The sequence below is a fragment of the Plecotus auritus genome (assembly GCF_963455305.1).
Source record: "Plecotus auritus genome assembly, chromosome: 5".
Taxonomy (NCBI): domain Eukaryota; kingdom Metazoa; phylum Chordata; class Mammalia; order Chiroptera; family Vespertilionidae; genus Plecotus; species Plecotus auritus.
This window is the reverse complement of record NC_137776.1, coordinates 122,707,917-122,722,430: the sequence shown is the minus strand read 5'-3', so window position 1 is coordinate 122,722,430 and position 14,514 is coordinate 122,707,917. Positions and strand designations below refer to the sequence as shown.

At 42.1% G+C, this 14,514-nt stretch overlaps 1 protein-coding gene across 20 annotated transcripts in view; it reads right to left on the bottom strand.

Annotated features, from left to right (window-relative positions):
- Positions 1 to 14,514, bottom strand: part of SLC24A2 (solute carrier family 24 member 2) — a 235,309-nt gene that overhangs the window by 60,057 nt on the left and 160,738 nt on the right. For 12 of the 20 annotated variants that reach the window (XM_080670175.1, XM_080670167.1, XM_080670157.1 and 9 more), the window contains one exon: positions 5,108 to 5,158. The exons of the other annotated variants lie outside the window; for them this stretch is intronic. In XM_080670175.1, coding sequence (XP_080526301.1) covers positions 5,108 to 5,158 — 51 coding nt within the window. The remainder of the gene's footprint in view (positions 1 to 5,107; positions 5,159 to 14,514) is intronic. 20 annotated transcript variants of the gene reach the window in all.

Here is a 14,514-nt window from a genome sequence, read left to right as displayed (position 1 = left end):
TTTTACACGGGTGGGCCCTGCAGCGCTGGGTTCCTCACCGTCCTAAGCTACTCGCATCCAGCTACCCTTTCCTCCAGCTTACCTTATCCACCCACTCCTGCAGCCAGGCCCGGACCTCTTCATTAGCAACAAATGCACCACCATTCCCAAACTCCTGATTGGAAGCATCTCGCTTTCTGTCCATCACTTTTCATCTGTCTGCTACAACAATTCTTCAACCTCACTGGTCAATTAATTGATGCTATCACCGGTTCCCTGCCCTCTTTTGGAACAGTTCTTCTCTTGGCTTCTGGGATGCCCTTTTCTCCTGGATTTCTGCCCACCCCAGTCTCCTTTGCTGGGACTCCTACTTCTTCCCAAACTCTAAATTTTGGAGTATCTAGGGTCAATCCTTGGACTCCCCTGCCCTATTCATTAGTTAGGTGTTCTTATCCAGTTCTGTTGCATTAAGTAACACGTATGTTGTGTGACTCACAAATTTATATCTATAGCCCTGACCCCTCTCCCAAGCTCCAGACTCTATATCCACTACGTTTCCCACATCTCCATTTGGGTATCTCATAGGTATCTCAAACTTAACACTAGCTCTCAATATCCCTCACAGAGCTTGCTCTGTTCTCAGTCTTCCCCATCAACATATAGTTATACAAAAGTGATATTTCTCTTTTGTGGAGACATTGCATGCTGCTTATCTATTATATATTCCCTCTTCATTTCCTAATGACATAATACTTAAGTTATTAAGGACAGCAAATAATCCACTGTAACAAACTACATTTTCAAGCTTCCTTGAAATTAGGTGTAGTCATGGAACTGAGTTTTGGTCAATTTTACTGGGAGGATCTAAAAGGAGGGCTCCTTAAAAATAAGTCAAACCAGCTGGGGAAAATCACTTTGGCTCGTCCTCCTTCCAGGAATGCAAATGTGGTGGCTGGAGCTATTCTAGCAGCCATCTTGGACCATGAGGTGACCTTGAGGTTGAAAGTCAAATACAAGGATGGTGAAGCAGAAGGATGGAAGGAGCCTGGGTCTTGGGTTATTGTGGAGCCTCCACCTCTGCCATGTATAGCTTGCCTCTGGACCTCTTTTACTTGAGAGAGAAATAAACTTCTATTTGACTTAGCCACTTTTATCTCTATTTTCTGCTATACATTCTGATTGGCTTGGGGTGGGAGAGGCGGTTGGGTGTGGCTCAGCGAGCTGCTCCAGTTTAGGTTCTAGGAAGGGAGGGAAAGTGCCCTAAAGGGCAAGAACAAATTTTGCAAAAATGTCATGATTTTGTTCAGTGCCTAAGAGTGAGTATATTGTTTTTATTAAAATGAACTTTTTATGTTGAAGTGTTCAAGTAGGGGTTTATGTTTTATTCAATAGCTCCTTGTTGTTCATTCCATGATGCCCTTATTTAGTTTGTGGTTCAAACCTTTCCCTTCATGTGGTCGTCCTTCAAGCCTTTTTCCCCACTCCCTATACTGCAGCCAATCTAACCTGTCCTCACTCCATCTTGTACAGCTAACCACAGAGGGGCCGGGAGGGCAGGGCTGGGTCAACCCAGTCCTGAGTTCAGGTCTTACATCATGACTTATCGCCTCTTGAGTTTCAGAGCAAATTACACTTTGCTTCTCTGAGTTCTAGTTTCCTCATCTTAATAAACTACTTCTTTGAGCTTTGGTTTTCTCATCTTCAATGAAGTCTACCTTGTGGGATCATTATAAGGATTAAATGACATAAAGCCCACAGCACTGCTCCTGGCAGGTGGGAGGCATCCAGTAAAGGTGGGTGTGCCCCTATCTTTTTATCCCTCTCTCTGCCTGGAAGGTCAGAACCTAACACTCGTGCTTCCCCAATTAACTCATATCTACTGATCGTTTGAGGCCCAGTTCAAAGATCACTTTCTCCACAAAATCTTTTCCCCAGCTGAAAGCAATCTTTCCTCCTCCCGTAGTGTGCCATCTCCTTCTGAATATTTATGGTATTTACCACTTTCTTCCTGGTGCCTAAGTGACTGCTGTGTTTTAGCTCTTCGCCCGTCTACTAGTCCCATGAGGGCCACCTGCCTACCTTTTAATCTTGTGTTTCCCCAAAGCACCCAGCAGAGTAACTTGCATACAGTAGGTGCTAAAATAATGAACTGAATATGTGCAGAACAGTTTTCTATGTTTAGGAACTCATCACTCAATTTCCCTTAGGGTGGGGTGGCATATATAATCCATCTTTCCATTTTATCCACTTTAGTGGGAAAAAACCCTCAGGCCTGATTGCAAGTAGCTGACATCACCCAACATCCAGAGAATTCCCTGAAAATAGTTACAAATAATGACTAGTCCCATGGGCATTTACGATAAAGCTCTGCTCAAGGGGTAGTCACATTCTAAGATTGTGAAAAGAAATGCTTAAACAGAGGGGGGTATTTCCTGAAGGGTAGCTAGTCCACTAATACCCCAAACATCTTCATCTTCATTATACTTCCTTACATTGTACAACATGGAAGTGACATCAATCCCAGTGATTATTATTTGTACTGGCCCGGAGAGGCCCTGAGAGCCTGCAGGAATCCTGCATGGCAGTTGCCAGGTCTGAGGTTACTGAGCTAGTTCTGAGAACGTCAGATGGAATCCCAGAATCAGGTGTAAGCCTGGCTTGTCACAGAGGCAGCTGCCAGAGGGTGTAGTTTGAAGTGTTTAGATGGAGACCTGTTTCAAGCATCCTTTCTAGGAGTGCCTGAGGGGGACTGCGGTGTGTTCAGAAGACTCATCTTTCAGAGGTTCCCACTCCAGGGTAAAGATAACACCTTCACCGGCATTTCCAAAGCAGCCTCACAACAGGCTTCATGGAAGAATGGGCTCTATAGCCAACAGTCCGTGAAATACTGCAAACTCCGTTCTTTTTGACAGTGTGTTCTGTGCTGCAGTGCACGGTACCTCTGAGGCTCCAACTCCCCTGGTGAAGAAACTATTTAACTTAGAAGCTCTCCCACTTACTTAACTATGAAATCAATCATACTTTTTTGTTTTTATTCTGGGTTGTTACAAGATTCCTATTGACATCACATGAAAATAGTATTTCATAGAGCACATTTTAAAAATGCTGCCTTCATTACGATTAGCTATCTCTGTGATGGGGATAAATGTTCAGTTAAGAACAGGACACAAAGGGACATGCATGAAGGGAGAGGAAAGTCAAGAGAAGAATAGGAAGTGTTTAAGGTGACCATTGAGGCCCCCGAACACAATGTCACAGTCGTGCCAGGGCCCCGGCCAGGGCCAGTCGTGGCCATCACTGCAGACATTACTCTGGCTTTGTTTTCCTGCCCAGAAAGCCCAGCCATTAGCAAGGGCAGTCATCGGACTGGAAGTAGCAGTTTTGCATCTTCATGTCATCTGGTGTAGGGAGGAAGAGAAAGGGGCGTTTGGGCAGCAACCCTTGTTCAAATGGATGTGGAAAGAGGAAAGAAACCAGGTAAGAGAGGAATGGGGCAACTGCGGCAACAGGGAGGCAGAAGCTCTGGCCATGGGAACCTAAGGGTGGAAGGCAAAGGACAGCGGGGAGTAGAAAGTGAAGGGTCGTGACAGGTCAGGTAGGAACTAACAAACCTACCTGCCAACTGAGCCATGAAACCGAGCCTTTGGGCTGGGGAGACGTGGGAGAGCGATCAAATGACAAAATCAGTGAGTCCCAGCTCTGGCTTCTCAAGCCAATCCCACTGAAAGCCAAAGTGGGCGGAAGACATGGAATAGAAAGAGCTGGGACAGGGGCCTGCCTTTAAGGTTTGGGTTGTCTTTCTTGCCTCTCAGTGGTAGGACACTTATTCCCATAGGTAGTTTTTGCTGTTGGGGCCCTCACTACCCCAAGGGTCTGTATTTCCCCAAGTTGAGGAAGAGCCTTGGGGTGACTACAAGTGGGCCCAGCTGAGACCCTAACCCTGCTGCTTTAGGAAACATCATAGTGGTTCTGAAAGCACAGGGGTAGCAGGAAAGGACGGTGGGTAGTGCAGAAGCCAGAGCGGGGAGGGGCTGTGAGGGGGCTTCCTCTTGCTGTCAGATCTTCTGCTTCTGGCATGCAGAGCCACTGGGAAATCTTTGGCAAGCTAAGGCAACTTCGAAATGCTAGAGGCTGAAAACAAGATATGCAACCCATTTGGGAGTATCTCTCACATTGAAGTACAAAAATAGCTGATTCCCCTTCTGGGGGTACCTTTGGGTATCTTGTCAATATCAGTGTAAAAGTCATGTAAAAACCCCAAATGTTTTCATAACTTACACGTATTGTTTATTATTCAGTGAGATGAGGGAGAGGGCAATAGGACAACTCCCTTTATAAGAATGCAAACTTTCCAAATTGCTGTTCCATGGTGAACTAATCTCAGAACAATGATCAGCTGGGGCAAAGTTGTGCCCTGGGATAGTGCCTGGAATTCATTAGTAAATACATTTAAAAATAAATCTGTGTCAGACTTTGTTTGCCCCGGGGAAATGGTTAAAATGATATGCCCGAGCTTGCAGGGGGTGAATCTCAGTATGTACAAGTCTACTGGCTGGAATGGTGACCCTGGTCTCTTAGAGTAATGACTTTGCTGAGTCAGCAGGAACTGTGGGAGCTGAGGACATGAGCCGACAGCAACCCCAAATCAGAAACAGGTCTCTAGCTGGTTTAGGGTCCAGGAGTTAGTTACTTTAGGTGGCTTATTCCTTTGCATAAATCAGAATATCACCCGAACATAGACCTCTCTCTGAAATTAAGGGCACACTGTAAGAGGAGTGTTGGCTGGATGTGTTTCTCTACGTTGTCGTGAGCATGTGGAAGAACCAATGCTGACAATGTGTGTGTGCATGAGTTTATGCTGCCGACACCATTTCTCTGAGTGGGTTACACAATCACAATGTTTTGGATCTTTTGAATGGAATAACATGATTACCCATGATGTTGCACATCTCCAATTCCAAATGAACACGATGGCAAAAACTATATGAAAACACAGAAAGAATAGTAACTCACACAATGTCACGGAAGTCATGCAAAGTGGAAGAAAATGACTTTTAAAAAAATGGGCAAGCAACAGACACTATAAATAAAAGAAAGCCAATGCATACAATTCTAAAATCATTCTTACCTTCTTCAGTCATTGTGTCATAATATTTTAGTTTTCCATATGATCCAAGTTCTACAACATCACAGTAAAAGACACAAAGATAAGGAACGAGCTGTAATGCAAGAACTTTGTTTTTACACATTCTTAATTAATCAGATTCAGAGTTACTGTCAAACTTGTCAATCGTATCTATATAGAGATGTGCAAACACGGGCCATGTGGCAGACAGTTTTCACGCCCATCTTCAGAAATCACTAAAAACATACTATTCCACTGCGGGTAGGATGTCTGCATTACAGAATAGGGCACTGTGATTTTTCACATCTGATGAAACAAAATACTCGGCAAAGATAACCCCACACCAGGTCGACCCTAGCCCTATAATTTTTATAGAGGTGACACTCCAGGAGAGAGGCTGAATGAGAACAAGGTCCGGGCCCTCTGAGGCCTTGCCGTGGAGCAGCAGTCCCAGACGTTCATGTCACAGTCCTGCTGCAACAGAACAACTTCCCAGAGATTGAGGAAGGCTACCCGGGAAAACCAAAAATGAAAAACCAGGTTCTAAACTTCCCTTTACATTCTCATCTAGCATTTTAGACAGAAAACACTGAATACAAATGGTGCAGCATACTGGGAGGAGCTGTGAGAAGTGCAGAGTGCTCTGGGAGGAAGAGAAAAGCGTATTTCCAGGGAAGACCACCTGGCTCAGACAGGTGACAGAGCTGCCACAGCTCCCAGACCAAGGTATCGCCTGCTGCTGGTGGACTGCAGGCGGCAGGAGGTGACCAGCAGCCTCTGTGTGCAGATCCCCAAAGGCCTGGCTATGACGGAAACCACTGGCAGAAAGCCAGCTGTTCCATGTCAGCTGGTGGGAGTGGCAGCTTGGGTGGGGGAAGAGATGGAGATGTATCGTTTCTTTTTTCTTTCTTTCTTTTTTTCACTTGTTCTAAAACAGAAACTTTCTCTGAAAATTCCAGATTTTTAAAGCAACATTTGTAAGCAGGTTAAAAAAATAAAAATTTTCTTGTTGTGACAACACTCTCCCAATACACTTCAAGCAATTAATTAGACTCAAGAGATATCCCTGTGGTTCTGCAGAAAGCTTCCATGGCTCATTAACTTGGGCAGCCATGGAAAACCCACATATGAATCATCTAATAATGGATGGGTTTTGTGTTTGAGATGAAAGCTCCAGCTTAAAACACAGTAATATTCTTCTAGTTTATATTTATATTAGACATTCTTTATATATCCTTTTGCCACGTGCCTCAAATTTTACCTAATGCTGTTTTGACACACCAATACGAAATTATGCTTTGGGAAGAAAAATCACCTCATTTTTATGTTTCTACAAAAAGCAGCCTATTCTGGATTTTGTAAGATGCATGATAAAAGATGCAAATGCTTCAATAAAAAATTGAATTTTGTGAAAATAACAAGAAAGTTTTTTAATGACTTCTGGGGATTGCCTTCAGTGAAATGTATAATTTTTTGGATTTTAAGAACAGCAGTCTGTTACATGCATGACATTCCACAAGTTTGGAATTGGTAAATGATCTAAATAGCTTCATAAATATTAAACATGCTCATAATGGCTTTACACATTGTGTGTGTGTGTGGTCTTGCAATAAGTGGATGGATAATATCAGCCAACTAATTTTTTAACCTCTACTCCTTCCCTGAGGTAAAACAGCAGAATAAGCAGCTGGCATAATCTATTATTTGTTCAGGAAACAGAATGTGGGCAGCTCTGTGTTTGCAAAATCGGGCGTAAAGAATATCCTACTGTGAAGACGCACTGTTGCATTTTATGAACCTTTTTCGATGCAACCTCTCTGTACTCACACACCTGTTTCCAAACTGTCACACATCTGCTTGTGGCAGAAATGATTATGCTTTACCTTGTCTCTTGTGGAACCAGGTATACATAAATACAATTGTATTCTTTAATTATTTTACTTTTATGTCGTCGAAAGTGGAACTGTTTGTGCCTGGCATAGCTCACACATTCTTACTGCTGTGACAATGTCTAGATTGTTTCTGAGTTGCTTCATTGGATGGTGAATGGGACAGGGACAAGAACTGAACAGAATATATCAAAATGGTGGAAGAGAAGGAATAAGAGTAGTGAAAAGCTGAATAACAATAGGCGATGTAGCAACGCAAAGCACAGTGAGGAAGGAGGGCAAGGGGCCAATACCTGCCCAAGTGAAGGGAACTGTGTTTGTTGCCCACTAAGGAGAAGGCAGAGGAGAGTCTGAAGAGAACCATCCTGCTAGAATGGGGCGGGGGGGGGGTGTCTTTCACACTGACAGCAATGGGATGGTGAGACAGTGAACTCATCGCTCTGTGTTTTCAAGGGGACAGGGCAGTATCTCCTAGAGCCCAGACGCTCTCCCCTGAACCAGGGCTTCAGGAGGTGCAGGAAGAGAGGTGTGACAGGTGACTAGGATGAACACAACATGCACACGTCTGTCAGAGCACACGGTGCACCTACGGCCTATGGACACCTCATGGAAAGTGGTCTCAGCCACTGTGACCTTCAGTCAGCAGACTCCCCATGGAGAATAACTGAGGCATCTGTAGCATCACTGGATTAGGGTTCAAACTGGTCCTATCCAAGCTGAGTTTCTTTGGGATAGGAGGGAAGAAGTGAGGAATTCAAGAGAGTGCTATTGAATACTACCTAGCAACGCCTATTATATCAACTAAGAGGCAGCCAGGATGAGAAGAGGGATGAATCACCAGGTAGTTTCATCCTGGGTACCACATGGTGGCTCTTCTCTATAACATTTCTCTAAGAAGCCCACACAGCCTAAGAAAGCATTCCAGAACCCAGTGGTTTGGGATGAGCTGTAAGCTGATCATGAATGCTGCCTATCATGGCGACCACACTTGCTTCCATGCCATTTGGACAGCCCGGGGCCACAGGCATCCAAGCTCCCAGCTCTCTAGGAAGGGTGGAACCTTTGTCATTCCTCAGTCCACTTCCTTCCAGGTATTGTCAGCAACATCACTACCTGGCTTTAAGATTCCTCTGAGTTCTTGTCCATACTTCATAGTTGATGAGTCAAGGGAAGGGTCTTGTCTTTAGTCTCAAAGAATCTGTGAGTAAGAACTAGTTTTTTTGGCTCCTAATGTTCCTTTCTGAATGAGAGCCTGGACACAGATTCCTCCTTCCAACACTGACTTTCTCAGCTCCACTTCTGAGGTCTATTGCATTCTCAACCTCTTTTCAACAAATCTCCCAGACAGGAGTAGCAGAAAAATAACTTTTCACATTTCAGGCCTCAAAATTCTGACCAAAAAACCAAAACAAAACAAAAAACCCACAGAAAGTCAATAGAAGCATCTATGCTTTCCATTTAAGTAGAATGGAAAGTAGGTGTAGAGAAATCAATGAGAATAAGTATTTCTTACTTAAGTGGCTGATGGAAAAATATGATTAACTTGTGTGTTTTTTTTTAAATAAAAGAATTGCTTTATTTTTCATTGGTTTGAACTGAACATGAATACCTAAAAGTTAAGGCTTTCTCAATGCAGACAGTTACTTGGTAATGACTAATACCTATCAAAGAAGTTTGTATAGCTACTAGATTGTATCACACCCATGGAAGGATTATTTTTAGTAGTGAGTGGAAGTTGAAAATATGGACTTTGAAGCCAAGGTGTACTTTTGAATCCCAAGTCTGCTACTTATTAGCTGTGTGACTTTGAGCAAATTGGTTTGACCTTTCTGAGCCTCCAGGTCCTCAGCTATAAAGGGACATAATTGTATGACCCCCAGAAAGTCGTGGTGGAGAGTAGATGAGATAACGACACCCACCAAACAATCAATAATGGGCAGCTTTTTTATTGTAAGCACCACCCAGAAGAGTAAGGGAGAACCCATGGGCTATGGAGCAGAGCATTTAGACAACTTGGTATGTTACACAGGTTTGATAAAACAAATTCTATACTACTTAGAGAACGCTGTTGTTCAGCAACAAAAGATATCTGCCATGTTGGGAAAGATGCTTAAAGGAAATTTCTCCATCAGTCCTGCTCTTCTACGCTCAGATCTATGGGGAATATTAAACCAAGAGCACAACCATGGAGCAGGATGTGACAAGTGGACTCTTCATGCACCTGACCACCACTTATTCAGCGCTGGACCTGGGCACCTTCCCTTCTCATATTTACACACAAGCCTGTCTCTCGAACCGCATTGTCCATATTTTGGCGGCAGAGACCCTATTCCTCCCTAGGTCACTCCCAACAGAGCCTAGGACAGTGTTCTCCTCACATTATGTGCTCCCCTATACTTTCAATGAAGTATACAAACGCACAGTCTCAAATGATAGTGAGGTTTAGGGTGCTTTGGTTTGCTGAACTTCCCTGGACTTGCTGAAGTCAGGAACACAGACACAGAGTCTGAAGCTTCTTGACTGTTGACACATTATCACTATCAAGGTTAAGAGTGCTCCTGAGTGAGACAGACAAGACAGTCAATCCACAGCGTGGCTCTACTGCTGATAAGTTGGGTGATCCTCTCTGAGCCTCAGTTCTTTCTTTTGTCAAATGGGGACAAGAGCAATACATATCTATTCTTAGGGGATTTTTTTGATGATCAGGTGAGAGCATGTCTATTAAGCATTTTGCATTGGGGTGCCAAAGACATCTTTAATAATTGGTATCCCTCTTCATTTGCTGCCACAGGCCCAACATGAACATCTAACTCAGTCCAGTGTAGTTAAATCCTATCCAAACCCTAATTATTTCTGTGTGTGGGTACCAATGTCAATGTCTATTCTTGACATGTGCAAGTCAACAAAACCCCCTAGACTTCTTCTCTTAAACGCAAGTAAGACTATCAAAAGGAGAACTTTCGATTTAGTGAAAGGTTGCCTGGCTAACTTCTAGAACCATGTTTCGCAGTATTTACATTTTAGCCTTAAGGTGATATTTAAATTTGTGTTTCTTTTTATTATTGGGTGAAAGTGTTTGTTTTAATGTTTTGTGAATGGGTAGTATGAGAGTTCAGTACTTGTAATTTCCCATCCCACTTCCTACAAACACGGCATTTATATTTGTAGATCTATACACTATTTAAGTTTCTTATAGGCTATCTGTATTAAACATTTTTCACTTGTTTCCTCATGTGAAAAATTTTCACCAAATTAAACATGAATTATGAGTTCAATATTTTCTAATGCAGCCCAATTTTAAACTTTTTGTTTGATTTCATGTCAAAAAATGCATGGGCCACCAAAATTAATTGCTTTCCATTAAAAGGCTTTTTTGGTCATTATCCTTTTATATCAAATGTTCATGCCAAGGCAACTAATTTTTTTTAACTAATAAGGAACATTAAGAGATTGAGGCTAAGTGAGGGAACAACCACAAATCCTCACTTCTTACTCAAGTCAGAAGGAAAGGAATATATTAACCTTCAAATTCAAAAATTTCACTCAAAAAAAGCTTTGGAAGTACTGACTCATTGCAGCAGCTCTGCTTAACATTCTGTGGGGGATTGATGTTCATATGTTAAACTTCCCTAAGAGGCTCCTAACTGTGTACACATTTGCCCAGGGACAGCTGTACTCAACATGTGGTAACACATGTATGTCACACTCAAGGTGTCAACAGAGATGATTCTGCCCTACGGAGTTCTTTTCACATCCAGCTCTTCCAAATCTATGCTAATGAGTACTTCTGTTTCTTCTGTGAGATTAAAATCTCTCACTTGGGCTTTTGGAAGCAAGGCGAGAACTTTGCAAAATGAAAACGAAGGGCTAAACTTGTGGTTAATCATGTATCTATCAGCTATTAAGTTTCAAGCAGGATTTATGAACATATACACACAGCTACCTCTTAGAAATTTACCACCTCATTTCCATGCCTTCCAAATCTAGCCCCTTCATGAAACAAGTTTCCTGCAAACCCAGACACAGTGGTTTTTTATTGTCTCCTCCACTCTCCACATGCATTTCCTTGTTTATTTCCATCTGCTGATATCATTCAAGGCCCCAGCCCCAAGGAAATATTGATGCAACATCAGTGGTCAAATCAGGAGTCAGGGTGATCATTAGCATCTGGCCCAGTGCCTAGAACACAGTAGGCATTCTGACAAAGCAGCAATGATCCACAGGGAACAGGTATGCAGAAGGGCAAAGTGGGCTGGGACAACATTAGAGAAGGGTGGTGATGTTGGAAAATTGGACAGTACTGCCTGAAAAGGAGCAGCAGTCACACAGCTCTAGCTTCATGAGCAAATGCAGACATAGTATTGATAGATCTTCTGTAATTATTCAAGGGAAGCCAGATATTTGGATTTTTATGTAAAAAATTCTTATTTTTAAATGTTGGCAACTAATTCCAAATTAAAAAAAAAACAAAACAAAACATGTCGGGTCAAATTTGGCTCATCAATTTGTAACCTTTGGTTTAAAACCAGGTTGCTTAATCCAATTTTCTTGTAAATATTAACTGAATGAATGAATGAATGAATGAATGAACAAGTGAGACCAGCTAGGCTGTTGGAACTGGGAGGGGTCCTTGCTAGGTAACCTTTCTCCAAGAAGGTCAAGGACTCTGGCTCACCTTCTTGTCACCTTCAAAGCTTATCTGGTGTAGGTACACAATCTGCTCACCTCTGCCTTTGGAAAGGGCTGAGCCTCATCACCTCCGGCTCCCCTGAGACCATGAAGGTGGAGCCCATGTTGGGCCGATGGAGCTGCTATGATCCCATGACTAACTTTTTCCTTAATGCATGTCCTTGCCCAGCTAGTTGTGCCATCAGACAAGTAATTAGAGTGATGTTTGTCTGTCCTAAATCTTATTTTGGGGAGTAATGAAAGTTGCCCAGTAGGTGTAACTGTTCCCAATTATCTTGTAGGGAAATATCTGGATTATGGAAAATATAGTGGAAGGTTCTGTAAAGTAGGTTAGGATCACAGAGGGAGGTACCATATAATTATATGGGAATTATCATCCTTGAACAGTGAACAATAATGTCTGGTCATTACTGTGGATCATCCAGATGGCTCATAATGAAATGCCCAAGTGGGTCCCCAGATACTCTGACTCTTAGAAACTTGTCACCTAATTTGCAACCTTGCTCCTCTGTGGTGTTGCTTAGCCATATCAATGGTTACTGATTTCTGTCCTGTGAGGAGCTGACTGAGGCCATATTTCACTGCAATTTACATGCTCTGGATGATCAAGCAAGAAAAATGGAACCTGGGTGTGCTGATCTGCTGCCTTCCTTTTGAGGTGGGTTGGGGTAGGGGTGGGGGAGAGTCCAGGATAGAGCAAGCAGGTTTCTGTAAAGGACTTTTTAAAGAAAACAATGAGCAACTAAGCAAGAGAGAATCAACCCCAAACTGTGGCTAAAAAAAAAAAAAAAGAAAAAAAAAAGATTTCCTGGGCTTTTATGAGTATCCTTTTAATTATGTGATTAAAAAAACCTCAGTAACAACTTTAAGGTAATTTTAACACTCACGCTTTGTCACAATGTTTTTTCCCCCGCAAGGGGATGGAAGAAAGCAAATGATAGAATAGCATGACAGTACCATCATCTGCAGTTTGGAGCCTTACGGACCTTCACTTGACAACTGGGACTGCCACTCACTGGTCATAAGACCATGGGCCAACTTCTTGACACACAGTGCCCATACATATGTAACATGGAAACAATAATAGTTGCCTTGTAGGGTTGTGGTGAGAATTACAGGTACTTACATAATTGGGACATAATATGCATTGAACATATGGTATGTATTATTAATGGCTTTAAAGCATCTATTGGTTTTCCTTCAAATAAATCACAATGTGCCCATAGATAGTATTCTTCCAATCTTCACAAAATTGGAGTGAACCTGGGTTTAGGAGACCTTATCACCATGATGCCGAATAAGGAGATTTTATAGCACAGCATAAGTTTGGGGGCCAAGAGATGTGAGTTATAATCCAGATTTTACTTACGAGCTGTGTGACTTTGTAGTAAGATACTCAGCCTTAGTTTCCTCATCTGTAAAATGGGGTTAATTATAGTATTCCCTTACTGTGTTGTTGTAAGGGGCTTTATACAATGCCTGGAACATTGCAAGTCCTCAATATATGTCAGCCATCATTCTATGACTAGGCCACAGCCCAGTGAGTAATGAGTATCCAGGCTAACATAAGTCACAACAAGTAACCACCAGAATTAGAATCTTGTTCTAGCATTCTTTTCATATGTTTATTGTAGGAGAAACAGGTTAAAGAAGAATGACAAAATAATGACTCATTATGTTATGCCAAAGGAAATCTATGAATGTCATAGTTTATTGTACTATCTGATTTCAGGCACACGAAGACTATTGGCATTATTTAAAGAAAGTACAAAACAGGGAAAAAGGTAATATGAAGTTCTTTAAGTTTTTATTCTCAAAAGGAAAGCTCAAAGGGGATCCTGTTTGGAAAAGTGATAATGTCTAGTGGTTAAGAGAGTAACTGCTGGGGTCCAACAAATCTGGATTTGAACCTGACTCCATCTTACTTCCCTTGTGTCCTTGGGAAAATTATCTAACTACTCTAACTTTCAGTGTCCCTGTCTGTAAAATGGTATCATAGAAGAGGTTATAATATAATCAGGTTATAATATGATATAATAATGGGAAAACTGAATGAGCTACTCTATATGAAATGCTCATCACAGTGTCTGGCACATAGAAGTATTCCATCAATGGCAGTTACTCCAGTTGTCATTATCATTTCCTCCATGGCCATGAACTCAGAGTCCTAGATGAATATTCAATAGCTTTTCTGGTATCTTCTTTTTCAGCTGGAGTTTCAAGTGAGAAAATGATATTGTCAAACATGGTGAAAGAATATGGTTTGAACGGCAAAGAACATAGACTATCAGATACCATCCATGTAACATTTGGAATTTATTTCTTATTTCAGAAAATCTGTTCAAGTTCTTCTAATAGCAAGCTTCTAAAACATATTACTAATAATTGTGTGTGTGTGTGCGTGTGTGTGTAAGGGTTTAGAAAATTAACATTTTTACTAAATGACATCTAACATCTTGGGTAAATTTTTGCATTTCTGTAAGTTCAAATCTGGGGTGGGGAACACAGCATATTTATTGCTAAGTCTTAAAAATGGCAAAATATTTTATTCTCTTCCCCTGCCCCTTTTAAAAAAAGAACTTAGGAGGTGGTGCATACAGATAGGCCCACCATCTTTCATAGAAATGTGAGTTTGGTTACAGTACATGTGACTATGATATACAGGGCTGGGCCTAAAGTAATACTCATCTTAATCTATAAAAACCCTGGGTCCGTCACATCCACAATGACTGGAGGCTCGATCAACCGGAAGTCAGTCCTGCAGTCAGCCCTGGATTGCCATGGCGACCCAGCACTGACTGCCAAGGGGGCTGCGATCAGGCCCGGCAGAGG